Source organism: Sminthopsis crassicaudata, chromosome 1, assembly GCF_048593235.1.
Source record: "Sminthopsis crassicaudata isolate SCR6 chromosome 1, ASM4859323v1, whole genome shotgun sequence".
Taxonomy (NCBI): domain Eukaryota; kingdom Metazoa; phylum Chordata; class Mammalia; order Dasyuromorphia; family Dasyuridae; genus Sminthopsis; species Sminthopsis crassicaudata.
Genome location: NC_133617.1, coordinates 389,441,870 through 389,469,856, shown reverse-complemented (window position 1 = coordinate 389,469,856; position 27,987 = coordinate 389,441,870). Strand labels below are relative to the sequence as shown.

Below are 27,987 nucleotides of genomic sequence, written 5' to 3'. Positions count from 1 at the left end.
CTCTTATGGCATCTGTAATTCAATATAAACTATTTTGACTTTATTACAGTGATTTGATACAGTCTCTGATACAGGAGCAGAAAAGAAGCTGACAACATGCAAAAGCAGGTTTAAAAAAAAAAAAAATTCTAGATCCTAGTTCTGAAGCCCCAAGGGGTGGGGAGGGAACACATACATCTCAATATTTATTAATCAGGCTTTTCTCCTTGCCCCTCTCAGCTGGACATTTGAGAACAACTGAGGCTAGGCTGCAGCATTATCTTCCCCTCCCCTGAGAAAGGAGTGATTGGAGTGATCATATGTTGTCCCCCGATGGAGGCAATAGCACTGCAATCTCCACCACCCTACAGAGGACCTGGAGTGACCCTTGGGCTAAGTCCAGAATAAGGGCTCAGGGAGCCTTACTGTTATCATCTGTTTCCAAGCTGATGCTCTTGGGTTCACGGCACAGTCTTCCAGTCCAGGTGAGGAGCAGGTGTTGTGTCCTTAAACTAGTTCCTGAATGAGGGGAGTATCTTGGCAAATTCAAACCAGTGGAGCTGTCCCCAAGGAAGGGGATGGGCAACCTCCCCTCCCAACCTTCCCTCTTGTCCCAAGAGTGTGTGGAGGAAAGGGAAAAGAAAGAGAAGCCACCCCAAGCCCAACAAGGCAGTTTTCATTGGAAAATAAGTTAAGTCCGTCGACACCTCTTCCTTTGACATGGCTTGGCCTCTGGGCTCCCCGAGCATGCTGCCACCTTGGGCGACTGTGACGGTAGGGGGCTACAGTTCATGCTCAGGACCCAGCCCAGTTTGTTGTGCAGCATCTGCTTGAGGCCAGGAGGTAGAGGCAATCCTTCCAGTGTGTCTCCAGAGTCAGGCAGCAGTTGGCGAAGACGGTAGCAACACAGATACTGCAGGGAGGTGAGGCTGGCACAAGAACGAATCACCTTCATGCTGCTCTTGGCGGCAGTAGAGCAAACCATAGGGTAGAATTTCTTGTTCTGCAGTTTGGTGGCGGCAACTCCTGGCAGGAGACATGAGGTGAGTGAAAGGGGAGTCACTAGCCTCTCTCCTCTACTTGGGGAACACAGCCCAGGGTACTTAGACCTAATCTACGCTGCCCAGGACAAGACAGACCAGGACCCAAGCATCTGAGGATGGAGACCAAAGAGTTAGAGGGTCACTTACAAAGGCCCTCCCCTTTCTTTCCCTAGGGAAGAACTACCCAAAGGGAGCACAGATCCACAGACTCCAGACTCCTCTGATTTAGCTGTGCTCTAAGGCTCCAGAGCCAACAGCATGTTCTCCCTAGGTGTCTTCAGGTCATCCACATGTTAAAGACATTCCATGTTGTAACTTGAAGCTTCAGCTCTCACCCTTACCTATGCATTTCCTGTTTTTGAAGAAGGTCAGTGTCCCATGCCAAGTGTCTAGGTGAACCCCGATGATGGAACCCTGGCCAAACCGTGAGGAGAAGCTCATCTTGTCACCCTTGTGATGGAGAAGTCCTGAAACAGCAGTTCCAAAGAAGGGCAGACTAGATTTGGTGGATCTCAATTCTAATTCTAGGGCTTCATTTCTAATCTAATTCCCTTTTCTAGCCCTATCTTTTAAATGCTACAGAGATATAGCATGATCTTTCCTACAATTTTTGATCCTTTCTCCCCACCTTCTACCCCAATCTACCCACCTAGAGCTTTCAGTCACCTGTAGGCATACCCCCCCCCAACCCATCTTTTAGTAAGATTTTCTCCTCCCTGAGTCTTAGCAACAAGCACGTTTTCCTTGCATTCTCATCAGTCCTCATATGCTCACCTGTGTAGGAAAGGCCCCAGCTGTCTTCATCCTTGCCCAGCAAGCTGCAGAATGTATGGCGGTACTTATCCAGATTTACATCTGATGTCCCAATACCAACCATCTACCAGAAACAGTGGGGAGAAGGGAAGGAGAACACTAAGCCATGGGAGAGGTGTCCTGTAATCAGCACCCATGTTCTACAGCAGTGTCCCCCACATTCCCCTAATATACCATATCAGTGCCGTAGACTGGGGAAGTCATCTTAATTTCCCAAAAATGCTGGCCTTCACATAGTTCCTTGTTCCCTCGTATGGCTGCTGTGCCACAGCTATATTCCATGTGGAAATTGACTTTGCGGTTGTCACAACTTAGCAGAGTGGCCGTCGATTTGTTCAGATCATCCCATACCCAATCAAAATCTGTGTTGGAGGAAAAAGAGTCTATCTTGGGGACAAGCAAGAGGAACTGACCCCACAACATACCCAAGGCCAAACCTAACATTTTTCTTTATTGACACCATCTGCTGGTGAGACTGATGCTAACAGGTCAAGAAAGAGACCCAGTAAAACAGCAAAACAGGATCACATTCACTGCTGAATGAACAACTTAGGAGGCCCAATCCAGAGACACCCCCCCCCCCAGGTTCCTTCGCCTCATCTAGCTACATAAAGCAGATCCCGGTCAGGTAAAGAGATACATCCTGTTTTGCTACTGATGTATCCTCACAGTTTCTCTTCATTTCTAGACATTGTTATAATTTCCTTTGATAAAGCAAAATGCTGCCACCCCTGAGCATTTTTTTACAGCTGTCCAATAAGGGGGAAAATAACAAGTGAAAGACTACTACAGGACCAGCTAGTTCCCAAACTCCATTGGCCTGGGAACCAAATGCAGGCAATATTAAGCCAACTACCACCTGAGTCCAGGCAGGCTGGCTCTGAAGACCTTAAAAACAACCAAGAGCCCCAAGAAAATCATTGCTAACAACTAATTAACTTTGGCTATTGTGGGTCCCCACAGGAAACCCGGAGGCCCCTTACAGTCATCTTCCTCGCCACACTGGCAGTCCCTGCTTCGATGGCTGGTATGGAGGCTGGCACAGTACGGAGTTTCGCTTTGGCTCTCACAGTCGCAGTAGGATTCCCCAGTCACAGGCACAGCACTCGGGATGGACGGTGGCAGGGAAGGGAACTCTGCCTCTGAGTCTGAGTCACTGTGCTGTCAAACAAGAAGCCAAGGGCAGGTCAGGACATCAGCCTGTCCAAAACATGGTAGTGGCCCATGGGCTAAGGCATAGGAAAAGGCACAGAAAAGACAACAAAGGCATGACTAGGATTCCTCCCTACCCTTCTAACTGGTAGAGTAGGCAGACAGCTTGGGGAACATGCTCCCAGTATCATCTTCTGTGCTAAGAAGTCAGGAGAGCAGAGAACATCATACTTCCTTTCCTCTGGAGATTTTAGTCCCACTAGTATCTGGAGGTTGGGACGTGGTGGTATAATGAAAGAATTCCAAAATGAATGCAGTTGGATAAGAAATAAGATAGCTGACACATCTTTCAACTATTATAGTATTTGATCCCAACCACAATCTTGGAATACCTGGCCTAGGACTGTCCCACACAGGTAACACACACCACTTGCAAAAAAACAAGTTACCTGCTTCTCTCTCCTGAGTGCCTATGCTTTTGGATGTACATAGATTTCCCTGCTCTATCTGAAAAATCCACCTCCTAAGAGCTTATTTGAAAAGGCGAATTATTACATTATCATAAATGTTACTAAACAAGCTCTATGACATTACATTTTCATACAGGCTTTAAGATGTTGAATCACCCTCCAAACTGAGCAACTTCCAGCTTTTACTTTATGGAAATTGGGATGAGTGCAAAGTTAAGCACCACATTTTTAATAAAGAACTTCTCTGGGACTGAGGATCCTCAGGAAATCAGAGGTCTACTAAGGGCTTTCACAACCTATGGATAGTTCCTGAATATTCATAAACATAGTAGTTATTGTCAAGATGCCATAAGGAATTTCAGGCAGCATTTATTAAGTAATCATTACAGATAGCATGAGCTACCTGCCCACTTCTGGAAAATGCTGAGGATTCCTCTTGTCATAAGTGTATTATTGTCAATGGTTGCAGAATCAATGTCTGATGACCAAAAATTCCATGGCTAGGAATCCTAGGAGTCAATCCCATGACTCATCAAAACTCAGAACTACTACCTACTTATCCTTCAGCATCAACTTCTTGCTGGTAGCCCAATATAAGTTCCTATATTAAGGATCAGGATGTTAATTTGAGGGAGGAGAGCTACAAGGGAAATCTAGGTCTTACAGAAACAAACAAAAAGACACTTTAAGCAAAACATTTTAATTCGTGGCACAAGGAAAATTAATTTAACTAGGGCTTGGCCGAGAAGCTAGAGGTACAATTTCCCAAGAGATTGATATTCCATTAAAAGCACATTTCTGCTCCTCATGATTTGGACCACTTCAAGTCTCTGGGTTTTGGTTTTCTCCTATATGAGAGGGTGTTGAACTAGACCTCAAACTCTACATCTTATAACTTTACTACTAAACGAATGGTTATGAGAAAAGAACAGAGGGTGTGTTAAGGAGATAGGAAATCTGCAGCTGAATTACTAGCCACAAATGATGAACATCAGGAATACAAACTATATAGAGCCACGTTGAATCTAATGGTGGGGTAAAAATTAATCGTCCTAAGAAAGTGACCAAGTCTGGAAATTATTATCAGGACTAATCACAGCGGTCTGGTAGTCAGAGTTCTTGTGAGAGCCTCACAAGTCTTTATCTGATTCTAAATTACTGAAACCTATCCCAGCAGATTTAACTAGCTGTCACATCCCTTGAGAAAGCTCTAGTCTTAACTTAGCCCTTGGAATTCTAATGGCCCCATCACCCAGATACCTTACAGAGATTTATTATCTAACTTTGGCATTTGACCACCTGACATAGAAAGGAGGTGGCTGTAGACTGAAAGGCCATCCTGACAGAGCTCTCAAAACCCATGAAAAAGTGGAAATGATCCAGGTAATGTGTGACTCTGGACATCAAGTTCATCCCAACCTCTTTTGTTACAAATGAGGAAAGAAGCTGCTTATCAAGAGGTAAATTTAATGCAAAATTAGCCCCTTTTTCCAAAAGTGCCTTCAGAAAAATATGCTGATATTTTATTCAAATGTCTTCCTATGGTTTTCTTCCTGATATTCATAGCTCATATTTATATGCTATATGAGGACAAAAAAGGGATTGTCTCAACCTTAAAAGATGGAGAAACCGAGGCTCTGAAAGATTGTTGTGCTTAAGTTAGTAAATCACATGGTTAGTAAATGAGGAGCCACAATTCTTCTCTATCCTGGTATAGGCCAGTTGTAGCTGATGTCTGTGTTCACCTCTATTATTATAAAAGAATGAGCACCACAGTTGTGATTTGGTTTTTCAAAATCTTATGGATGCCTGTTTTTTTAAATCACACTTCCAAATAAGCCCTGACACACTAAGAACTTTTACACTCGTCATTCCTTCTGACAAAAAAAATGTGAAACAAAAATTGAATCCATCAAATATAATGAATCCATCCATTGTACTTGACAACATGCAATAGTAAATATCTAAAGGGATCTGGTTAGAGATCTCGAGATACCTACCTAGGAGAACAGACTTAGTAGAGAAAGGATGGCTCTATTTTAAAAGACTAGGATTTGAAAGAGGAAATTGGCTTGTTCTGAGCCTTGAGGGAATAATAGCAAAGGACAACTTTAAGTTGATAAGTCAACTTTATAAAGTGCCTACTCTTTGCCAGGAATTGGGGATTCAAAGATGGGACATCATATTCGAATAGGAGAAAAATAGGCAAATAATTAGGGAATAAACAAGCCCCAAGATAAAACAAGAGTTAATCTTTGAGAGAAGGCCCCAGGTGGTATAGCATAAAGAGCCCTGGACCTATTTTCAAGAGCTAAATATAAAGACATTTATTTACAAGCTGTGGGATCCTAGGAAAGTCATTTAACCTGCTTTGGTTTCCATCATTCCACCTTCAGCTCCCGAGATTGTGGTTGGGATCAAATACTATAATAGCTGAAAGATGTGTCAGTTATCTTATTTCTTATCCAACTGTATTCATTTTGGAATTCTTTCATTATACCACCACATCCCAACATCCAGATACTAGTGGGACTAAAATCAGCCTCAAAAATATATAGACCCACTCTTTCTCCAGAACCCAGAGGTCCACTGTCTTCCCAAGGATCTCTGTTCTTGACTATTTAGAACAAAGAAGGCCCTCAATTCCCCCCCCCACTTTTTTTTTTGCAGTGATGGGGCATATATGTAGGAAACACTGTATGTATACAGACTGTTAAGACTTGACTTAATGCAATTAGGGTTCCTGAATTGTGTGTTTTGTTTTTTTAAAGGGGATGACTACTAGAATAGAAACTAGGTATTTAAACTTCCTTACTGGAGAGAAATTAGAGATATTTAAAAGACTCTGTCTATTAGGCCTTCAGACCTAACACTGAGCATTTTCAATAAGGCTGCCAACTGTTTAAATGTAATTCTTACTCAGGTTTCTAAAATACTGGAGAGAAGCATTTTCAGAGTCACCCAGTCCAATTCTAATGCCTAGTAAAATAATACACTAATCTGCAACTTATCAAGATCCCATAAGGGCTAAATCCTAAAGAGAAAGCTAGATCCTGAAAGAGCATATTCAGCTTAGGTTCTTGGAGATTCTCTAAGACAGAAGGGAGGGACCTTATGTTTTGCATAAGTTATTGAAGGCAAGGTGCAAAAGGAATGTAAACCATTAGATGACAGGTAAAAACAGCATGGTAAATGTATGTGCTAACAACTGGAGCAAATATTATAAATTTCTAAGCCACACAGTGTCAACACATATAACCCTCACTCCCCTTATGCAACACTACATAATGAGTCTCATTTCCTATGATGAAACATACAGGAGTGAATTCTCAAGGCCACTAGCTAATCTAAGTTGAAAGAGGTACAGCAATGTAGGCCGGGCCATAAGATGGTCAAAACAAACAAAAGATCAATAAACAATTACAATAAGATTAAAAAAAAGATAAAAACAAGGCAATTGGAAAACTATTGAAAATCCCAAGAATAGGAGGCATCCTTTCCTTAGATATCTTCAGAAAAAGCTCAAGGCACAGTACCTTTTTGTTTACATAATCTGATATATTCAGCATATAAGATGTTTTTGCATGATTGCTATGTCACAAGGGAAGGTTCATGCTGGTGTGTGGGTTTTATTTCCCCCCACTATCCCCAGTAAAAGATATCAGCATGAAAATTTTTTTAAAGAATTGGAAAGAAACCAAACTTGAGGAAGAAAATCTGTTTGGATTCACTGTTGCTATGATTCAGAAAGAAAAAAACATAAGGTTATGGGATGGTCTTACCCACTACCTCAGCAACACAAAAGAACATTTCCTATTCTAACCAGCTTCTTTAGGGCACACACCTCAAAGTTGCAGCACCTTCAGTATCTGTCATAATCTTAGAATTCCCCCCAAATCTTAGAACTATCAAGCAAGCCTCCCCATCCCATAATTTCAGGTGAAGAAAGCAACCCTCTCCATTCCTTGCTTCAGCTCTATTTTATATATCACAAATGGGGTTTTCTACTTCCCCCCCCTTCCTTCTATAAGAGTCAATTCTAAAACTGGGTATAGAACTCTGATCATGTCCTTATCAGTGACATGAGAGCAAGGACAATGGTCTAGTGACACAACATTCAAAACGTAGGTGTCTAATTTGCCATTATACTGAAGCACTGTAGACTCATGTTCAGCTACATAGCAGAAAGGAAAACACTTCTTTGCTATTTGAATAAAAACCTAACAGCTCAGCTATATTCCTGGTAAGGAAATATATGCCCTTATTCTCTCCTACTGCCTACATAGATACTTCTTCCTTATTCCACTCTTCTTTTGGCCCCTCTAGGAAAACCTCATAGACTTGCTTCTCTCTGCCTTCAGAAGTGTCCTAGGTATATCTTTTTAGGCCCCTAAACTACTAAGAAAAAGAAACATGAAGCAACAAGCACTGCAGACATACCCAATATAGTACCACCAACTATGAGTCCTACCCAAAGAGAAAACATGCTATTACAGAAATCTAACAATACTTAGCAAGGGTTATAGGTTAAAAAAAAAAAAAAAAAAAAAAAAGGCAAGACCATTGATTATAGACCCAAAACTCCTTCCCATCCCTCATTTTCCCCACAACGGCATTTTCTCTCTGCAACAGCATCTTGAGCTTGTTTAACAGGGGCCCACTAGCAGGGTTAGATCCAATCTGCTCTTTTCATACTTCTTGGAACTAAGTTTTTGTTTTTGTTTTTTTGCATTTTAAAACAAAACACTTTACCAATCTCCTGGTATAGAATAACTAATGATGGATAAGAGAATTTGGTCCTGTGATTTTTCTCTTATCCATTCCTCCTATGTCTGAAGCTCATTTCCTTAGATACCTTCTGAAAATGTTCAAGCCTGAACTAAAAATAACCTGCTAATAACTCTTCCTCTGAAAAAAGCAGAGACCCACCTGTCCATCGGAATCATAGCCCCAGTTGGTGGTGCCAGAGGCCAAAGCCACAGCTCGGGCATCTGCCTCCCGGTGGGCCCCGCTCAGAACAAAATGCCAGGCCCGGCTGCTGCGGGTGCGTCGGGCCATGGTGGAGAAGATCTGGAATAAAAAAGAGAAACAAGCCACGGGTAAGATGAAGTCTGTGATGTGGGAAGCTTCCTCAGAACTCAATCTCTAGGAGCAATTAAAACTTCCCCATGATTGTCCCATGAGTTCTTCAACAGGGACAGTAGTTCATAGCCAGATTACCCAAAAACATGATTTTGATAAAAACTATATAGTTCTTGGGACTCAGCAGTAGGCTGTTAGAAACACAGAGCTATCTTCTTTAGTATCTAACTACTCTACCTTCATCTAGAAAGGATGAAGGATCACAGCCAAAGACAGCACTCCTCCCATATGCACTCCTAAGACTGACTGAGAAAGCCAGCAGCTGCACATTCTTCCTTTTTAGCATGAGTGCCGCACCCTTATGCACACCTTCAGCCACAGGATCACTAGGGATTTTCCCACTCCCAGTCCTACCTAATGAGCTTGTCAGTCACAGCTACTGCCCAACACCCCATAATTCTCTACCTCCTGCATCATCAAGACTGTAATTTAAAAAGACTACTGAATTTGGAGTCAGAAGAACAATGTTCAAATCCCAGTCTGTCACTTACTATAACTGGAAGGTCAGGTTATTTCCTTTCTCTTAGCCTCAGTATCATCACAGATGATTTCTAATGTCCCTATCAAATATGGAAAACAATATAAATCAATGCAAGGTATTTTCATGTTTTTGAGAATTTTAGATCTTGATTAATTAGAGCTGAAAATTAGAGATGGTGGACTGGGGAGAGAATACTTTTTCCAGCTAGGGAGAATTTTCCCTATGATCATTGGTGGCCACTCTCATTTGTACTTAAGCATATGGAGCCAGTGTGTTGTAATCTGAATGCTGACTATCTGTTCCCGTTTCCCACCTCTTGGGTAACTGCCAGCTAAAAAGAGCATTTAAGCTGGCTTTGGAGAGAAATCTGGCTTCTGATCCTGGCTCTACAGACTCTACAATTTCTCCATCTGTAAAATGGGGATAAATTCCTACAGTACACAGTTCAAAGGTATCAGGGAAGTCACATGTTAAGGTGGAGGAAGTAATATGGATGCATAAGACTTGGGGATTTGAACCCCACAATCAAAATTTAGTAGTCATGTGACCATGTAACTTCTCTGAGTCTGTTTCCTCATTTGTAAGATGGAAGAATCCCAACACTCTACCTCAGAGGGTGGTTATGAGACTGAAATGAAATGATAAGTTTCATTAATCTTCCTTCAAGGTATTATTAAACTGTCAAGTATTATAGTTTTTGAGACATCTCAGAGCTCTGCACAGCTTTCAAGACTATATCCAATCAATTACCTTTATTAACATACTTTCTACCCTCCATTAGGGCAAGAACCATATTTAATAATCTTTTGCAACTCATCCAATTTCTAGTATTGTACTAAACAGGCAGGCAATTTCTACCTGAGACCAGAGGCAAAGACAGATTTCTTAGCATCCAGCAGGGATGAAGGAAAACTGAAAATGGCCTCACAACTTCCCTATTAAAGTCCAGTTCTTTTCACCCACTACTTCTAAGCTTTCCTAAAACCAACATGATAACGACAATATTTCCAATCTATAACCCAACAGACGATTCCCCCCCCACCAGATTCCTCAGCTCAACCAAAAGCACCCCACTCACCGAAGACCCCATTCTGACTTGAGAAATCTCTATCTCCCTTAAGCGTCCCAGATACAGACCGAGTGGGAAGGTTTCTACAGGTTACAGAACATGCTTGACCCATAAGCAAGAAGTAGCCTGTAGCAACAAAAAGAATGGGTTGCTTCACTGACCCAGAAATCACCTCTAAGAATACAGTTCCCATCTACCAACAATAGAGCTGAGCTCTATTCCCTACAAAATGGGTTTACAAAGGAAAAGGGAAAACAGTTATCATTTTCTTTTTCAGTCCCAAGCTGGCATAAAGCTACCTAAAGCTACCACATAAATAAACAAGGTAACTATTTTGACCACAGCCCCATGGGCTACAAATTCTAACAGATTTTTATGTCAGCTATTATATTAATTGTTGAATGCTAGTAACAGAGATAGGGACCATGGAGATCATTACAAATCTGAGTACTATGAAGACTGGGATAGGGGAAGTGTAGGTTCCTCCTTACTTCATAGTTAAAAACAAGAAGTCAAGTGAGACATATTCAAATCCAGACTTTAATCACTAAGACCAAAAACAAGAGTCAAGAGCACAAACAGAATTGAGACATCAAGTAATGCATAGAATTTCTGACCCGATCTTCCACTGCCTTTACAACAGCTTAGTTCAGATAAAGAGGGTGGGGCCATGGGCAGGTAAATTCTGCACATTATTTCTTTTTAAACTGCAAAGATGACATAACACCCAGAACTTGTCCTCACCTTTGTCTACCCATTTCAAAGCCACAGCACTTCAGGTGTAACACTTCTAAAAAAAAGTCACTAATCCTTAAAAGACAGCAAAAAAGAGCAGAAATGATTTGTCAAGTTTACACAATCCAGAAATAGAAGTAGCCAGAACTTCAATCCCACTGGATTCAACCCATAGGGCAGCTTGAAACTGATGAGAGTTAGGTAAGGGGTACCTGAATTTAATTAGGGTTAATTGAGGTCTAGAGGCAGGTTTGGGGTACAGAGAGTCAAATAGAGCTCTCCTGCAACCCCTTTAGATTCAGCACAAGGATACAGAGTTAAATGAGGTCTAGTAACGGTGCAAGAGTCCCCTGTAAAGGAATTTACAGATCTGAAAACCTAGATTAATAAAAGAGGTTTATTTGGGGTTTGGAAGTAAGGGTAAAGGTAGAAAGACGCCAGGAAGACAGGAACCCTGATATGACCAGCGTAAGGATGCCATGTTTGAGGCTCCTGCAAAGAGTGGACTCCAGTTTCCCTCTTTTATAATGGGGGACTTTTGGTGAAGGGGCCCCATGGGTGGAGTCCCAGGTTGGCTCCTGGCTGGTTTAGGCCAGGGTTAGAATCAAATAGAATTCAATGGGTTTTAGATAAGGAACTGTTTGTGCTGAGGGTGGGGGTTGGGGAAATCTGAGCAGATCATTAGAGTGGGGATTGGGAGAGCCCGGATATCTCCCATTGGGATTCATGGGGGCTGGGAATTTGAAAGGAATCTTTAACCCATATCAAAACCAACATACTTTATAAAGGACACAAGAATCCCAAGCACAAACACTTCTGGCAGTCAGAACCAACACTAAAACCATCACAAATCTAAGATAGTACCTTGAAGATTGACAGGGGAAGTGAAAGTAATTCCTACTCCATTTTGTTAGAAAAAGTCAGGTGAGACCAGTATTTCTATCTAGGATGTAATCACTTAAGTTTCATGACTATTCATAACATGACAGTGTCACTTGGAAAGACCAGATGTGGAGTCAAAGGCATAGATTAAAAATCCGAGGTTTGACATTTATTAGCTGTTATCTTAGACAAGGTACTCAACATTTCAGACTCTACTCCATGGGCTCCCTATTACCTGCAGTTTCAAATATATAATTCTCTGGGTAAATTTGTCAATTAGGCTACTATGTTCCTGACACTGCTAACAAGGCTTCCTTCAGCCTTTCCCATTAAAAAAAAAATCTCTTTTCTACATACATTGATTCAGTAAAATTCTCCTTATCTGAAAGTTTCTTGAATTCAAATCCCAATTTAAAATCTCATCTTCTGCAAGAAGCCTTTCCCAATCCCCTTTTAATATCATTGCCTTCCCACTAAAATAATCTCCAATAATCTCTTCACAGGAAGAACTATTCCTATAAGGAGAGGCAGGGTAAGGACTGAAAAAGGAGGGGCAGTAGAAAGATCAGAGCCCACCTTTTTCGTAATTCAATGCTTGCTTAGTATGCACATAAAAGGCAGATTAGCTGAATTTTACAATCTCAATCAGGAGAAAAAACCTAAGATCCCTAAAATGTGGTTTCATACAGTTCAACTGTTTAAATATCACTTAAGACTTTATAAACAACATCCTGTAGGTAGGTAGTCTAACTTTTAAAAGACCTGAACCACTAAGAGGTGTGAAGCTGAGTAGGGCAAGAGTAGCAGTCAGCAATTACATAGTGCTTCAAAGTAAAAGCACTTTATAAATGTTGATTCTCTCAACCTTGGGAGGTAGGTGCTATTATTCCCATTTTACAGAAAAAGAAATAGAAGTGGACAGGTTATGTGAATTGTCTAGTCACACAACTTCTTGATTCCAAATGCAGCACTCTTCAAATAGGGTCCCAGCTGCCTTAAGAAACATAAGATTTGTTGATTGGTGGTTGTCCTCAGTTTTTGAAGAGAACCAAAAATGACATCACTATGTTAGCGGCAAGGTACAATGTAATGTGTCCAACTATGGCAGATAAGAATAGACTCAGAGAGCTGTACCACAGATCAGACAAAAATAGTCCTTATGAACTTATGAAAGATAACATGAAGGCAAAGCAAAGAAAGTAGAGCCAGAAAAAAAAAAAAAAAAGATTTCAGCTTGACTTCAATAATATCAATTCCTAAAATATAACCATGCTTTTTTTCTTTGACTGGGTGGGTCTTTCAGGCTACAAAAAACTGGTCACTCACCACTGAAACTTCTACCTCTAGCTCTAACCAACTGAGAGGAAGGGATAGGGGTGCTTTTAAGTGGTCACTACATTGGTGCAAGACTTAGGGGGAACATCTGAACACAGGGTCTCCAGAAAATTTAATCTCAAGGGTTTAATACCTGTTTTGACCCCAGAACAAGTCCCTTAACTGGTCAGTCAAAACAGGCAATTAGGGGATTCTAAAAAGGGTGTTTTAACTCTGACTAAACTATACTAGTTCCAAAGAGATAAAACACTCATACCTATAAGTAGTAGCATAGTGAATAAATTAACAGACAACTTCCCCTTAATTGTTCTGCTGTTACAGGGGAAATATTTTCCCCTGTAGAGAAAATGACTAGGATTAAAAATATACATATTTTTAAAAGAATAAATTGCCACCCCGATCTCTTGATCAAACTCCAGTGTTTTTTCTACATGAATAAACCCCCCATAGCCTGCTAACTCCTAACTTAACACCTCAAACTTCTTGTCCACTACAATGTTTTAAAACCTTTACCAACCCCTTGATTTTGTAAAAGCCCCATTTTATAAATGAGACAAGATTGAGAGGCAAAGTGGGCACGTGGCCTAACTTTAAATTGCAGCACTTTTAATACTAACATTATGTATTTCCTTATTTGATCCTAACAAAGTTGGAGTGAGGGGGAAGTATCTCTATTATCATCTTCACTTCTGAGGAAGAATCTGAGGCTAAAAAACTGACTAACCCAGGGAGTAAAACATTTAAGTTAGAGGCAGAATCTGACCTTAGATTTTCTGATTCCAAGTCTAGTGCTTTCCCCACAGCACCAGGCTATTTCCCACCAGTTTCCTCAAAATCACAGAAAACTACCGTAGGGCGAGGAGTCAAACGAGACATTCAAAGCAACAGATGGCAAGAAGATTCAGAATCCACCCATCCGAAGAAATGAGTTAAGTAACATTAAGAGACTCAACAATCCTCCCCAATGTTAATCACACTTAGGGCTAAAAGGGGGAGGGAGGGAGAGGGGGCATGCAGATAGCCAAACTGGAAGAAGCTAGATCTCCCGACTCGGACCCTTCACCCAACTCTCGGCCGCCCCAGAGTTAAGTGTCTCTCCTCCCGGGCCAAGTTCGGTTTCATGCGCCTTCTCCATCTGGGGCTGTACTCCTCCATGTTTCTTTCACACTTTTTTCCTCCCCTCCATATGCCAAGATAATAATGCCCGCTTCCACGCCAGCTCGCAGTTAGTTGATGCTTCCAATGCCTCCCCTGCAGCACCTGTAGAATTGCCAACCCACTTTAAAGCACAACACAAACGCCCCAGGAAAGCGCCGGCCTGGCCTGCGGACCTGAGGGCTGTCGTCTCCCCCCCTCCCCAATCCTGCTCGCATTCCAGGGCCTACGGGAGGTATAGACCACATCGGGCTCCCGGTCTTTCAGATTCACCGAGGCCGCAGGCCGGGCCAGCCCCTTGACCTCTCCATCGGCCACTTAAGAAAAGGGGGCTGAGCGGTATTCCGGGCAGGAGCGAGGCCGGGATGGATGCCCGAACCACACCCACAGGAGCCGGCTCGCTCGAGACAAGTCCGGGGGAGGCCGAGGTCAATGAAGCCGCGGCCTCAGTCTCCCGTCCAGGGGCCGCCGAAGTGGGAACAAAGGCAGGACTTTCAGGCCCGGTACCCGCCGGCGGAATCTCACGGGCAGTGCCGACCACAGGGAAGGACACAGCACAAGAAAAGGCTGGGCCGACCTCGGCCGATCTAGGGACCCCGGGCCTGACACGCGCACATGCGGTGGGTAAGCCTGCGGCCCCGCCTCCTCCGCCTGGCCCCGGAGCTTTTTCCCTCCAAATCCCCAGGCCTCCGACCAAACGACAAGGGCCGAACACGAGGCTCGCCGGGACCCCCTCCACATAGGAGTGGGTCCGTTTCCTGCCGCTTTCTCCCGTCGCTCCAGCTACCCGCGGCTGCCCACTGGGCCGCAGTGAAGTCCGGGGCTACCAGGACCCGGCCTCCGCCCCGCCCCGCGATCCTGGGCCCTCCCGCACCAACCGCTGGCACCCCCTCCCATTGGGCGGTGCAAGCCGTTCGGTCCGCTCCCCTTCGAAGACGAAGAAGATCCGGAAGGAGAGGCTTGAGGGGCCGAGGGAGCAGGAAGCGCAAGCGGAACCCATGCTGGGGACTGAAGGGACCGGGGGACACGCGGGGACCGCGAAGCCATCAAGGGCCCCACCCCAAGAGGCGCCGATCTTACCTCAGGCGCCGCCACCGCCGCGCTCCGCTTCAGTTCCGCGCTCTGACCTACTTTCCCCTCCCGAGCTAGACGTAAACAATCTCCTCCCCTGAGTCCCGCCCCCATCTTCCCATTGGTCCCTCGTCTGAGGGAAGGCGTGTCAGGCCCAGTTCGCCATCTCCGTTGGATAAGCCACCCTCAGGGGAATGGGAGAGGGGAGGGGTTCACGGAGCCAATGGCTAAAAATTCTGTCAATCATCAATCCGCGAGTCCATAGGAGAAACAGAAGCAACTCAAAGCCAGGTCTACCACGCACATTGGCCCAAAGACCAATAATTGAGAGAGTAGTCAATTTTTCGGATTTAGAAGAAAGCCCATCTCCATTTCCCAGGAGGCCGGGGCCGGGGCCGGGTACAGGCACACCTTTAGAGATTTGATTGGTTAATAAGAGAAGACAAGGACAAAGGGGAGGGAGAAGGGAAGAGATGTTGCTTCGGATTGGATGAAACGTCCCTCACTCTAGGCGGGAGAAGGGAAGGGGGTGTGTGTACGCAGATGGAGACGGAAGTTGTGACGTGAGATAGCGCCCGGCAGAATGGAGGCCGCACACGGTGAGTGACTTCAGGAGGAGCTCTTCCGAGAGCCTCTCCCGAGAGATTCGCTATCCCAAATCTCTTACCTTGAAAGGTGTAAGTCACTTGCACAGTTCAGAGTTGGGGCGGGCCCGCAGAAGCCAGGTGGACTAGGCGCTCCCCCCTGGAAGTCGGCGGCTCGCTCTGCTCGAGAACCTGAGCATGCGCGAGGAGTCCCCTTTCCCCCCCCCCCCATCCCCGCGGGAGGTGAGAGTTCTTCCCCTCGCCGCCCAGGGGTGGAGTCAGGGCCGTGCCTGAATTGAGAGCCTCTGGTAGTGAGCTAGGGCGGAGGGGGCGTGAGTCTTTGAATTGAGCGCCTGTGTGACTGGGACGAGTGGAGGCGGCCCAACCTTAGCGCCCTGGTCTCTGCCCAGCCAGGCCAGCTTCCCCATGTGACCCCGCGCCGTCTGTCTTACTGCACCCACCATCCCGAGTCCGCGGGACTCTGCAGTAGTGGACCCTCCTCCACCCTTCCTCCCCCGGTCCTGCGTCCTAAGTTCCCCTCCCTCCACCAGTTAGTCTTTTAATACCTATGAAGTTCCTCCTGCGGGCCAGGTACGAGGCCGTGCAGCGAGGAAACTGAGGCGAAAAGCCCCTGCTCTCCAGGAGCTCTCTAACCGGTGCTCCGTCCGGGGGCCCGTGGGAGGCGGGAGTCACACACACACTCTCCCCCTTCCTCCTCCCCTCCCCCCACCTGCTCTCCAGGATGAATGTACAAGCCTGGTTCTCAGCCCAGGCCCCCAAGAATAACATGCCCCCGTCCTGGATTGCTGGGGTTCCCTCCCCTATCCCTGTCAATCCAGGCCTTTCTCTTTGTGCCTTCTCTGCCTCAGTCTGGCGTGGGGAGAAGGAGGGACCCCCACTGCACTGACAAGTCACCAGAGTTGCTGGCTCACATTGGTCAGGATAATTTCCAACAGTGAAAATAGAATAAGATTTCGTTTCCCGTTAACTTTTTTCCTTTGATTCTTGATCCAAATCTTACATCATTTTCATTCTCTCAGCCGAAGCAATTTCAATGTATTAGAAATAATATAGAGACCCATCTCATGTTATATCAGAATGAATGCCGTGAGAATTGAGAATTTTCAGGGTCCTTATTAAGTTACTTCCCAAATCAGCACAAATTCCAATAGCCTTGGGAAAGGAAAGAGGTCTCCGAATGCAAAGAGAAAACTATGGAGACTGAATGTAGATCCCAGCATGGTATTTTCACCTTTTTTTGTTGTTTTTGCTTGCTTTTTTTTTTTTTCTTAGAAAGGGAGGAAGGGAGAAAAAAATCAAAACACAAAGTTTTGCAAAGATGAATGTTGAAAACTATGTATGTATTTGGAAAAATAAAATACTGTTGAAAATAAATAAACTATCGCTGAGTAAAAGTACAAGGATACTGTAGTCTGTTTACTCAAGATAAAATCAGATAATACACTATCACTGCTGTGTGTCTATTTATGTGTGAATATAGATCTGGATGGATAGATATTTTTTCTTTCCTCCAAAGTTAATATAGCCAGAGTAACAAAAAAGCTTTCACAGATCCCTTTTGTTCTTATGAGGAAAGGATGATTAAATTGTTACTTAGGAAAGAATGTGTCCTTGTTAGCGTAGCCTTTTATAATACTGTAGTATCCACTTTATTAGACAATCTAAAATTAATCACTTGCTACTACTGCATTCATTATTGGATGGGATAAAGAGGCGCTAATGGGGGTTCTTTGAATTTTCTTTTGTATTGAAGGAGACATTTTGCTATTAGACACACAAAATGGAGTTAGTTGTGTCAATTCTTAACTGTTAGCTGTTACAAAGATCTGCCACAAGCTAGATCCTGGAGATGGATTTTAGCTCTTACAGACATGCTCCTTTAATAGTTTCAAGTGAGTATGTGACAAGTATACAAAGTTACATAAAAAATTGGAGGCACGGGAAAAGAGTATGGAGAAGAGACAAGTTTATAATCAAACAAGGTAGAGATCATAGCTGACAGATAATTCTGATTACATAAAATTAAAGAGGTGTTTTTGGTTTCTAACAAATAACAAGTTAATATTTCTAGAAGAAAAGCCCTTCAGGGGGAAAAAAAATCTTTTTAGCAAGCTTTTTCAATAAAAGTCTCATCCAAGAAATATAAGGAGTTATTTCATATATGAAATATTTAAATGAGCAAACCATTCCCCAATGAATATCAAAGGATATGAACAAGAGGTTCTCAATGAAAGAAATCTTAAGTGATGTGTAGCATTATGCTTCAAATCACTGATTAATTAAATGAACTACTTTGGGGTTATACCTCACATCTATCTTGGCAAAAATGACAAAAAAGAAAAATGATGGTTTTGGAAAGGTTCTAGGAACATGATGTGGAAGCATATTAATAAACCTTTTCCAGAATTTTCTCTTTAGGAAAATGTATAGTCAAGAACAAAAGCTAAACTTAGTAGTTGTATCCCTTATCTTTCTAAGATTATTGATTTTTCCCTTTAGCCTAGCACCCATCCTTTATTTAAAAGGATTAAGTTGTTGGTTGTTTCTTTAGGGGAGGGTCCTGGAAGGAATTTAGGAATTTTAGAAGGAGATTAAGTCATTTTTCTGGAATGTTAACTCAAAACCTTTCTATATTCATTACTATAAATGTTGCTTTAAATTTTGGGGGAGTAGAGAAGGGTTTGAAGGCACTGTGGGGATTATGTTAATTAGAACAATTTTCTAAGCTAGAAATTTTTGGACTTAATGTAATATCAAATCAATTAAAATTATTTCTGAAAGATTTTTTTTTATCTAAGACAAAGTACAATATTAATTTTCTTCTTTGACAACAGGCACACTGATGTACATTGGTGTAGTTGTGAATTAGTACAGCCTTTCTGGAAAGCACATGTTTTTAAATTGTGCCCTACTATGCTTATGCCCCAAAGGGTCTAAAGAAAAAGAAAACACATCCAGAAATATTTATAACAGCTTTTTTTGTTTAGCAAATAAACAGAAATTATCATTTGGGGAATAGCTAAAGAAATTATAGTGAATATACACACATGTGTATATATAATGGAATATTGCAAGAAATTTTTATAAAAAGAATGGTTTCTAAGAGACTTAGGCAAAATTTTTATGAAGTCATGCAAAGTGAAATGAACAGAACCACAATTTATACCATAACAACAATCTCATAATAGCCAATTTTGAAAGACTTAAGAATTCTAATCAGATATATTCCAGAGTACTAAGGAGTGTCTATGGTCTTCTTACAAAGAGAAGTGATAATCTCAGGGCAGAATAAGACTTAGATTTTTTTGTTATGACAAACAATTATTTTGCCTGACTGTATTTTGTTATAATTATTTTGTTTTTATTTTCTTTTGAGAAGAGGGAATAGAAAGAGGGAAGTTGTCCAACCTCTAAACACTGCACCACCTAGCTGCCCCCTTTTATGCTTTAGAAAAAAAAAAAAAATTCTATATACCAAAGCTGTGAGTAGAGGAATAAAGGGTCTTTAATTAAGATACTATGGTAGCAACCCTGCCACTCTGGGGGATGTCCCATGAATTCAAAGTACAAGGGAGAGGAAAGTGTTACTATGAAGATTTGTCATGTGATCCTGACCACTCCAAGCAAAGAGTACCTCTTCATTCTGGCTGTTTTGCCCTTTTGTTATAAATTTGTTATGAATTTTGTTATGGAAGGGGGCAAGGACTTTAGAGACCAAGGTCCAGTTTAAACTAAGTTCCTTTAGGAGGTAAAATCTGGGGGGGGGGGGAAGACTTATTTTGTGGTTCTCAATCTAATCAAGAGTAAATATTTTAAGGATAGGAATGTAAAGACCTAAAAGAAAACAGGAGGAAACACAGGTAAGCAGGATAACTTTGAAAGTTAGATGTTGAATCTATTGTGTGTGTAAGTTTATGTCTTTTAAGGAAGCTAAGCCATATAGATTATTTCAATTTAAGATAGAATGATTTTTCTGTTCTACTTTATATAAGGGAATGGCCATTTTATTTCATGTTTAAGTTCACAATTAAAAAAAAATTAAATTGACTTTGAGCTGGGCCAGAGGGATTCTAAGTAGAGGAAATGCTGTGATTGAAGAAAATCATAAAAATGGGAAAGGATAAAGAATGTTTCAAAGAATGGCAATTTAGGTCATTTTGGCTAAAATATAAGATATGACTAGGGCTTTAGTGTGAGAAAAGACAGCAGAGATTGAATGGTAGACTAATCACTTTCTTTGACCTTGTGTAGTAAGTAGAAGAAAGTCATTGAAGGTATTTGAACTAGGGAATGAGTTGATCAGATCTAGGTGCCAGGAAGACTAATCTGTAGTGGTATTTGAAGACTAAAAGAAAGAAGATACTGAGTAGATGCCGAGAGACTTGTTAAAAGATAACAATGAATCTATCTTGTCTAACCTTGATCCCAAAGATAAGGATAACGTATTTCTCCCTTTGCAGAAGTGGGGGACTGTAAATGTAGAATCTTTAATTTCTGACTTGTTTGGTATATTGGTTAGTGGTAATAATGGGGGAGGAGGAGGATTAAGTTATTTAAAAGATTTTTAAAATATTTTTCATTATTTGTTATAAAAAGTAGCTCCCTAGAAGGGATTATACAGCAGGATATATTTAGGAAATGAAGGTGATGCTACAAAGATACACATAAATGTTTTTATGAGGCTACAGTGGTAGAAATATATTAAAAACTAAATGCATATAAGTTTTCGTCCTCATTTCACTCACCAAAACATTATATTGCTTTATTTCTTTAAGAGACAGGAAATCTTACCGGCATCAGGCAGATCATCCTGGTCCTTTCAGGAAAAGGAGGGGTGGGGAAAAGTACCATTTCTACAGAGCTGGCCCTGGCCCTCCGGCATTCAGGCAAGAAGGTGAGTATTGCCATTCTCTCCTCTGCCCAGTTAGCCTTGTCAGTGTTTGCTGAGTTTGTTTCCTTTCATTTGCAACAATTGGAACTTTTCATTAGGTAAAATGTAGTGTTGCTGGATCTTTTCTCATGGTAGCTAATATGCTTGATTTGAAGTCCTAAGGGACTGAATATCAGTCTTTCTTTGACCAGTGGCATGGCTGCATGGAACTTTCTGAACCCCTGCTGCTGCTGCTGCCCTGTGGGACATTCTTTTTTTATTTTTATTTTTTTTTATTCATTTTTCCAAATTATCCCCTCCCTCCCTCCACTCCCTCCCTCCCCCCCCCCCCCCCCGATGGCAGGCAATCCCATACATTTCACATGTGCTACAATATAAACTAGATACAATATATGTGTGTAAATACCATTTTCTTGTTGCACATTAAGTATTAGATTCCGAAGGTATAAGTAACCTGGGTAGATAGACAGTAGTGCTAACAATTTACATTCGCTTCCCAGTCTTCCTTCTCTGGGTATAGTTATCTCTGTCCATCATTGATCAACTGGAAGTGAGTTGGATCTTCTTTATGTTGAAGATTTCCACTTCCATCAGAATACATCCTCATATAGTATTGTTGTTGAAGTGTATAGTGATCTTCTGGTTCTGCTCATTTCACTCAGCAACAGTTGATTTAAGTCTCTCCAAGCCTCTCTGTATTCCTCCTGCTGGTCATTTCTTACAGAGCAATAATATTCCATAACCTTCATATACCCCTGTGGGACATTCTTAATCTTGCCTGGGAAAGACTTCTTTTTAAAAAAGTCTTTAGATTTAAAAAAAAAAAAACATGAATTCCCAAATCTCATGAGTGACTTCTCCAATGATGAGGCAGTAGATTTGAATTTGACCTTAACTTTATTTGTTTGTTAGTTTATTTATTTGTTTGTACTAACCACTAAAAGAAACTTTGCTCTATGAGATCTTTTAAACACTGCCTCACTAGCCTGAACTAGACTCTGTCTTATCACAGGTTGGGATTCTGGATGTGGATCTCTGCGGTCCCAGCATTCCCCGAATGCTAAAAGTACAAAACAAGGCCGTGCACCAGTGTGACAATGGCTGGGTGCCTGTGTTTGTGGACCAAGAGCAAACCATCTCCCTCATGTCTGTGGGTTTCCTACTGGAGAAGCCAGATGAGGCTGTGGTGTGGAGAGGACCCAAGAAAAATGGTATGGCTGTGTTTGGGCTGTAGCAATAGCTCTGGCTGCTCACTGCTGGCTGGCTAGGTATTTTGCAGGACTCCACGCTAAATCCTTCCCAAGGAGAATCCAGAGCTACAAAGTATCTTTGAATGCATCTGATCCATCCAATCTCCCTCCTGGAGCTGCTAAGTTCCTTATTTCTTAAGTTATAGGTGTCTAGCCTTTGGGTATTTGAGAGAGAAAAATTGAAAAGAATGAACGTTCTGGAATATTTAGAACTTAAACATGCAGTTTTGTTTTATCGCTTATTTAAAAGGCTTGCCTTTGCTTTTCTACTCTTAAAAGGCCAAGTATATCTATTTCTTGATTTCTGTTACTTTTACTATTTAAGAGCCTGGTAATCTCAAAGCCAGAAAATTCTAGTTTTCACCCAGCTCATATGAATAAAAATGAGCCCAAATTGCTTTGACTAAAGGGATTGGGGAGATCATAGGGATGATAGAAGCTGATGATTGGCTTTGATCCCTGTCTCCTAGGCCTAGTAGACAAGATAGAAGCTCCCTCCTCTGTGGCAGTACTACAGATCTCCAAGGAGCAGGACCACTGTCACAAGTAGGTGCTGCTCACTGGCCCTCTGAATATGAGATTCAGTGCTTGCTATTCCATTTGAGAAAATTGTTGTTTTGGGCCTTGAAAGGATCAGGTTACCATACAAATACTGCTGTCAGTGCTCATGTCTTAAGCTCCCATCAGCTAGGATCCTTGTATACATTCCTTCAGAGCAGTCTTGAAGGATTGCAATAGTAGAGAACTGGAGAAAAGTTGAACAGGGCAGATGTCACAGTTCTGTCGAAAGCTAGTCCTGGAATCTGATATTCTTTGAGTGGTAACATTATGGTTTTCATGCTTCTTATTCAAAAGCAAAAACTCTTACCTTGTGCTGACAGAACATTCAGCAGGCTTGGTAGTTCTGGGTTTTGGCTGTCTCTAATGAAATGTCATTCCTCATGTAAGAGTTTTAGGACAGCTTTTAGAATCGTTTTAAGATAGTACCTTAAGAAATGTCACTTAATCTTATTTATCTAAATCCAGGTAGAGTAGTAGTTTCCAACCTTTTTATTCCCTAGACCTCCAGGTAGTGGCTTCTTGTATTACTAGTTTCTATTGGTGGAAAAAAAAAAAAAAAAACACATTAGGACAGAAAATAATAATACTTTTTAAATGGATTTTTTAAAAAAGTAATCATATTAGGATCTTCAAATATTTGAAAAATAGTAATGTAAAAAGAAGTAATTTTCAGTCTAAAGGATCTGTGTTTGTTTATGGATGTGTAGACCCCTAGCAAAAACTCCTTGGTGCCTGAAGCTTTGGTGGCAACCACTGAATTAATTGAAAGATAATTAGTAGTGGAGAGAATCTGAAAGAGACCCATGACTCCATCTTTTTTGCTTTGGCAGCATTGATAAAACAGTTTGTCTCTGATGTGGCCTGGGGTAACTTGGACTATCTCATTGTGGATACACCGCCTGGGACCTCTGATGAGCACATTTCTGCTGTGGAAGCTCTTCGCCCTTATAAACCCCTGGGAGCTATTTTGGTTACTACACCCCAGGTATGCTATGTTACCATGAGTCTCTTTGCCTGGATCTTTGAAACATCTAAGCAGCTAAGTGATATGCTTTGTATAACACCAAATCAGGAGTTAGGAAGACCTGAGTTGAAATCCAGCTTTAGAAACTACCCTAGGTGAGTCATTTAACCCTGTTTGCCTCAGTTTCCTCATGGCAAATCATTTAAGTATCCTTGCTAAGAAAACCCTAAATAGTATTAAAAGAATCACATGATTGATGACTGAGCAACAAGAAGCATCTATTTCCAGGGCTCTTAAACATTTTTTGTATCATGAACCCTGTTTGATCTCTGATAAAACCTTTGGATCCCTTTTCAGAATAATGTTTTTATTTTTTATTTTGTTTTTTTATTTATTTAATTTATTTTTTATTAATTTTATAGTTATATTTTTATTGACAGTACATATGCATGGGTAATTTTTTTTTTTTTTTACAACATTATCCCTTGTATTCACTTTTCCAAATTTTCCCCACACTCCCTCTACTCTCTCCCCTAGATGACAGGCAATCCCATACATAATAAATGTGTTACAGTATATCCTAGATACAATATATGTGTGTAAAACCAAATTTCTTGTTGCACAATAAGAATTGGGCAGAATAATTTTTTTAAATGAATAAAATAAAACACATAAGTTACAAGAGAAACCAGTTATATTAAAGTTGTTATCAAAGCATTAAAAAAAAAATAAAGTGGTCTTGCTAAATGTGGATCAAATCATAGTATTTTCATTTTTTTTCCCCTTTTGGTCTGATTTTTCTTGCACACCATGGTAAATATAGATATATATTTAAAAGGAGTATATATGTTTTGCTTGTTATCTTGGTGAGGGGAGAGGTAAAGAGGAGAAGAAGAAAATTTTGAAACACAAAATCTTAAAATGTATTTGGAAGGAAAAAAAAATAAGATCTTGGACTCCAGTTTAAGCAAATGCTTCTTTCAATATCCAGTCCAGAAGAATATACTGCCTCATTTTCTTTGGTGCTAAAATTGAAAGTCACTTCATCTAATGTCTTTATGTTGTGCTTGCTGATTTGTTTTCTTCTTACTCTGATTTTAACAAAACATTTAATACTTTGAGATAATGTCTCTATGGGAATAAGAAACTAAAAGACAGTATTCTCTTTATTTTATAACCTATTATAAACATGCCAATTCACTTATGATAGACTTTTTTTTTTTTTTTTTCTCCTCTATCTACAGGCAATATCTGTGGGTGATGTCCGGAGAGAGCTCACCTTTTGTAAGAAGACAGGGCTGCGAGTACTTGGAATTGTGGAGAATATGAGTGGTTTTGTCTGTCCACATTGTTCGGTGAGCTGTGGGGAAGTTTTTTTAAAGGTTTTTACCATTCTGTCACCAGGCAATTCATTAACCTAGCAGAGTAAAGTGATTCAGTGGAACTGAAAAGTAACTATGTCTTGCTCCATCTTCATTTTCTCATGCACTAGTATAATGCATTGCATACAATAGGTGTTATCAACCTTTATCGAATAAAACTATCATTCCTTCTGATGTATTTAGCTCAGAGAAGCTTGCCCTGGAGGTAATCAGGACTTGGCCAACAATCTCAAAAAAAAATGAACATAGGTATATGAAATGTAACTGAACCTATTCAAGATGATATATGATATATGGCTCTCAGTGCCTATCTTCTATTAATATTTCTTCTTCTGCAGTTAACTATTTTCACCTAAATCTGTGACCAACAAACTGACTTGGCAATCAGAGGCCAAATCCAATCTTCTTCCTGTTTTCGGCTTAGCAGCTGAGAATTTTTATTTTATTTTTATATATATATTTTTTATTCTGAACTAACATAGTAGAATAGAAAAAAAATTGTATGTGAAACTGCAAATCTATTATATACAATTTGCTATTCCTTTAAAATATATACTAACATGATCATGTAACTTTTTTCTTCCTTCCCCTCTCCCAGAGATGTCTACCATTAAATGCAAATATATATATGTGTGTGTGCGTGTGTATGTATGTATATACAAAATCAAAGAATATTCATTTTTACAATTTGAATATAGTGATTTTTTTTATGATTTGGATAAGTTTTTAAAAATTATTTTAAAATGTAAAAAACATTTGTATTTCATACAGATAAAACCAAATAACAGATGAGGCCTCTGGCCTCTTTTACTAACCCCTAATCTGTACTCTGAGGGTCCCTTATCTTATTATTCTGCCCTTACCCCTCTCTAATCTGAAGAATGTCATCTGTGAGAAAATTTAAGTAGGTCTCTGATCCTATTCAACTTTTTGTTTCCTCTGATTCTAGGAGTGTACTAATCTTTTCTCTAAGGGAGGTGGGGAAGAATTGGCCAGACATGCAAAAGTTCCCTTCTTAGGTGAGTAGTAGATGAAACTTAGGAACCTTTATGGGGTGACTTTTTCTGGTTTTCTGAGTCCTTGGAAAATATTTTCTCTGTAATCATTCTAGTATGATTAGAGACACCGAACTGAAGGGTAATTCCGTTTCATTATCACCTTAGATTATTTGCATATCTTCTTCTAACAGATTGTAATCTAAGTGACATAATGACTATGTCCTAGGGAGTTACTTGAGCTATGTAGAGCTTAATCGCCCAGAATCAAACTACTGGTGAGAGTCAGATGGAGTTAGAGCCAGTTGAATCCAAGTTTATCAAGTTGTTTACAGTGTCATGCTGCCTCAGTTTAGGTCCTGGATCGAATATCAGATGCATTCTTTGTACCTCATTCTCAATCATAAATTGAATATGAAGAGAATTAAAACTGGGGTAAGTTTTCCCACACCATCACAGATTTTTGTAATTGTCTCTTGTGTCCTGCCTAAAGTCATTGGGTAATTTAAAGAGCAGAATTAAAAATTAATAATGGCACAAATTCCCCAGTTCTAAGCATAGTTTTAATTTAATGACTTGAAACAAAAGGATACAAACTGGCAGACATTTATAAAAGATAAGAGAGTTGCTGCTTACTCTACTTCATAATATTGAATGGGAAAAACAATAGAGCTGTGGGGTTGGAAGAGACCTCACAGATTATCTAGTTTAACCTCCCCTACTCTTATTTTATGAGGAAACTGAGGTCTAGATGAACTGATTTTCCTGAGGTCACATGAGTAGTAACCATCAGAGGTGGTATTTGAATTCATTTATTGTAAATTTCTACTGTGTGCCATTCACTGTACTACAAACACTTGGATTATAAAGAACTAAGGCCCTTCCAGCTAAACCATGCAAACCTGTTCATGTTGATTTTCTATGGAGTCATTTCTTATTGACTTGTGGTCTCATGAGCAATAATCTAAATTCTTAGGGAAGATCTGTGTTATGATCACAAATTTAGAAGTGTCAGAAAGTCAAATTTAGAGGTGTCAGAAAGTGACTTAATCCTTGTGTAAACCTTGCTGGTTTCATATGCTTTCTTTCCCTTTCCTGTTATGTGTAGGCTTGCTGTGAGGTAGGCATCCCCTTTTGACTTCCTCTTTTTCTTCCCTTATAGGCTGTGTGCCCCTGGATCCTCAGCTCACAAAGAGTTTGGAGGAAGGCCAAGACTTCATCCAGGAATTCCCTAAAAGCCCTGCTTTCCCTGCATTCATTTCCATCACTCAGCAAATCTTGGATGGGACATGGGCTCAAACCTCCTAATGAAGACATCTCAGGCTTTTGCCGACTATGATTCCTTTTTTGCTGCTTTTGGAGACAGACCTTTAAAAGAGTTGTAACCAGAAGAACACCACAGAGAAAAGGCCTCTAAAGAAACTGCCTGAATCATCCAGAACCCCGCAGTGCAGAGGAGCCAGTGTCATTTCTACAGTCTCATTGATATTAAAATAGGCTCCCTAAAGACCAGGTAGCTGTTGTGTCTGGGCCATTGGCTTGTTTGTTTTCTTCCCACCCTCCCTAGCAGTATGTCAAGCCTTAACATCCTCCTGCTCAGAGTGTGGATCCACAGTGGTTAATGGTACTAAGTTTTACCTGCTCTTTACAAGACAGGACCATGGAAAGCATGCTGACTTTAGCCAAAATGTAGCTAACTGTAGAGACATCCCAACATAAATGACATTGTCATTTCTCTCTCTACCTCTGGTACTAAAACTGTTATTGCATAATACCATGGACAACTTTCCTTGGCTCTGTATGCAGTGCTACTAAATGCTTCTAAGTATTTGGTGTAGTTCCCTTTTAAGCTGTGTAAGTACCATATGGCTATTAAATCCATATGATAATTTGGAAACATGTAGTTTAAAGGAATATATCTCTGGTCCCACCATATGATTTCTTCATTGTTAAACATGCCTCAGGAATGCTTTGGAACTTTAAAAAAGCTCTCAATTAAAGAAATTCATAGA

General features: G+C 40.9%; 2 protein-coding genes across 6 annotated transcripts; one reads left to right on the top strand and one right to left on the bottom strand.

Annotated features, from left to right (window-relative positions):
* Positions 1 to 18: 18 nt before the first annotated feature.
* Positions 19 to 16,119, bottom strand: SPSB3 (splA/ryanodine receptor domain and SOCS box containing 3). Of its 5 annotated transcripts, XM_074279582.1 has the most exons (8): positions 15,337 to 15,836; positions 9,091 to 9,159; positions 8,387 to 8,527; positions 2,819 to 2,996; positions 2,010 to 2,197; positions 1,797 to 1,899; positions 1,364 to 1,489; positions 19 to 1,005 (listed from the first exon to the last, which is right to left on the bottom strand). In XM_074279582.1, the coding sequence occupies exons 3-8, from the start codon at positions 8,513 to 8,515 to the stop codon at positions 671 to 673; spliced, it is 1,059 nt and encodes a 352-aa protein (XP_074135683.1). In that variant the 5' UTR covers positions 8,516 to 8,527; positions 9,091 to 9,159; positions 15,337 to 15,836; the 3' UTR covers positions 19 to 670. The 5 variants fall into 5 exon arrangements, with proteins under 5 accessions (XP_074135683.1, XP_074135682.1, XP_074135679.1 ...); XM_074279581.1 differs by lacking the exons at positions 9,091 to 9,159; positions 15,337 to 15,836 and adding an exon at positions 15,995 to 16,119; XM_074279578.1 differs by lacking the exon at positions 9,091 to 9,159 and having other exon boundaries at positions 15,337 to 15,704.
* On the top strand, positions 15,658 to 27,987 carry NUBP2 (NUBP iron-sulfur cluster assembly factor 2, cytosolic). The gene is made up of 7 exons (XM_074279583.1): positions 15,658 to 15,926; positions 20,708 to 20,826; positions 21,836 to 22,034; positions 23,465 to 23,619; positions 24,843 to 24,953; positions 25,930 to 25,999; positions 27,138 to 27,987. Exons 1-7 carry the CDS (start codon positions 15,911 to 15,913, stop codon positions 27,281 to 27,283), a joined length of 816 nt encoding a protein of 271 aa, XP_074135684.1. The 5' UTR covers positions 15,658 to 15,910; the 3' UTR covers positions 27,284 to 27,987.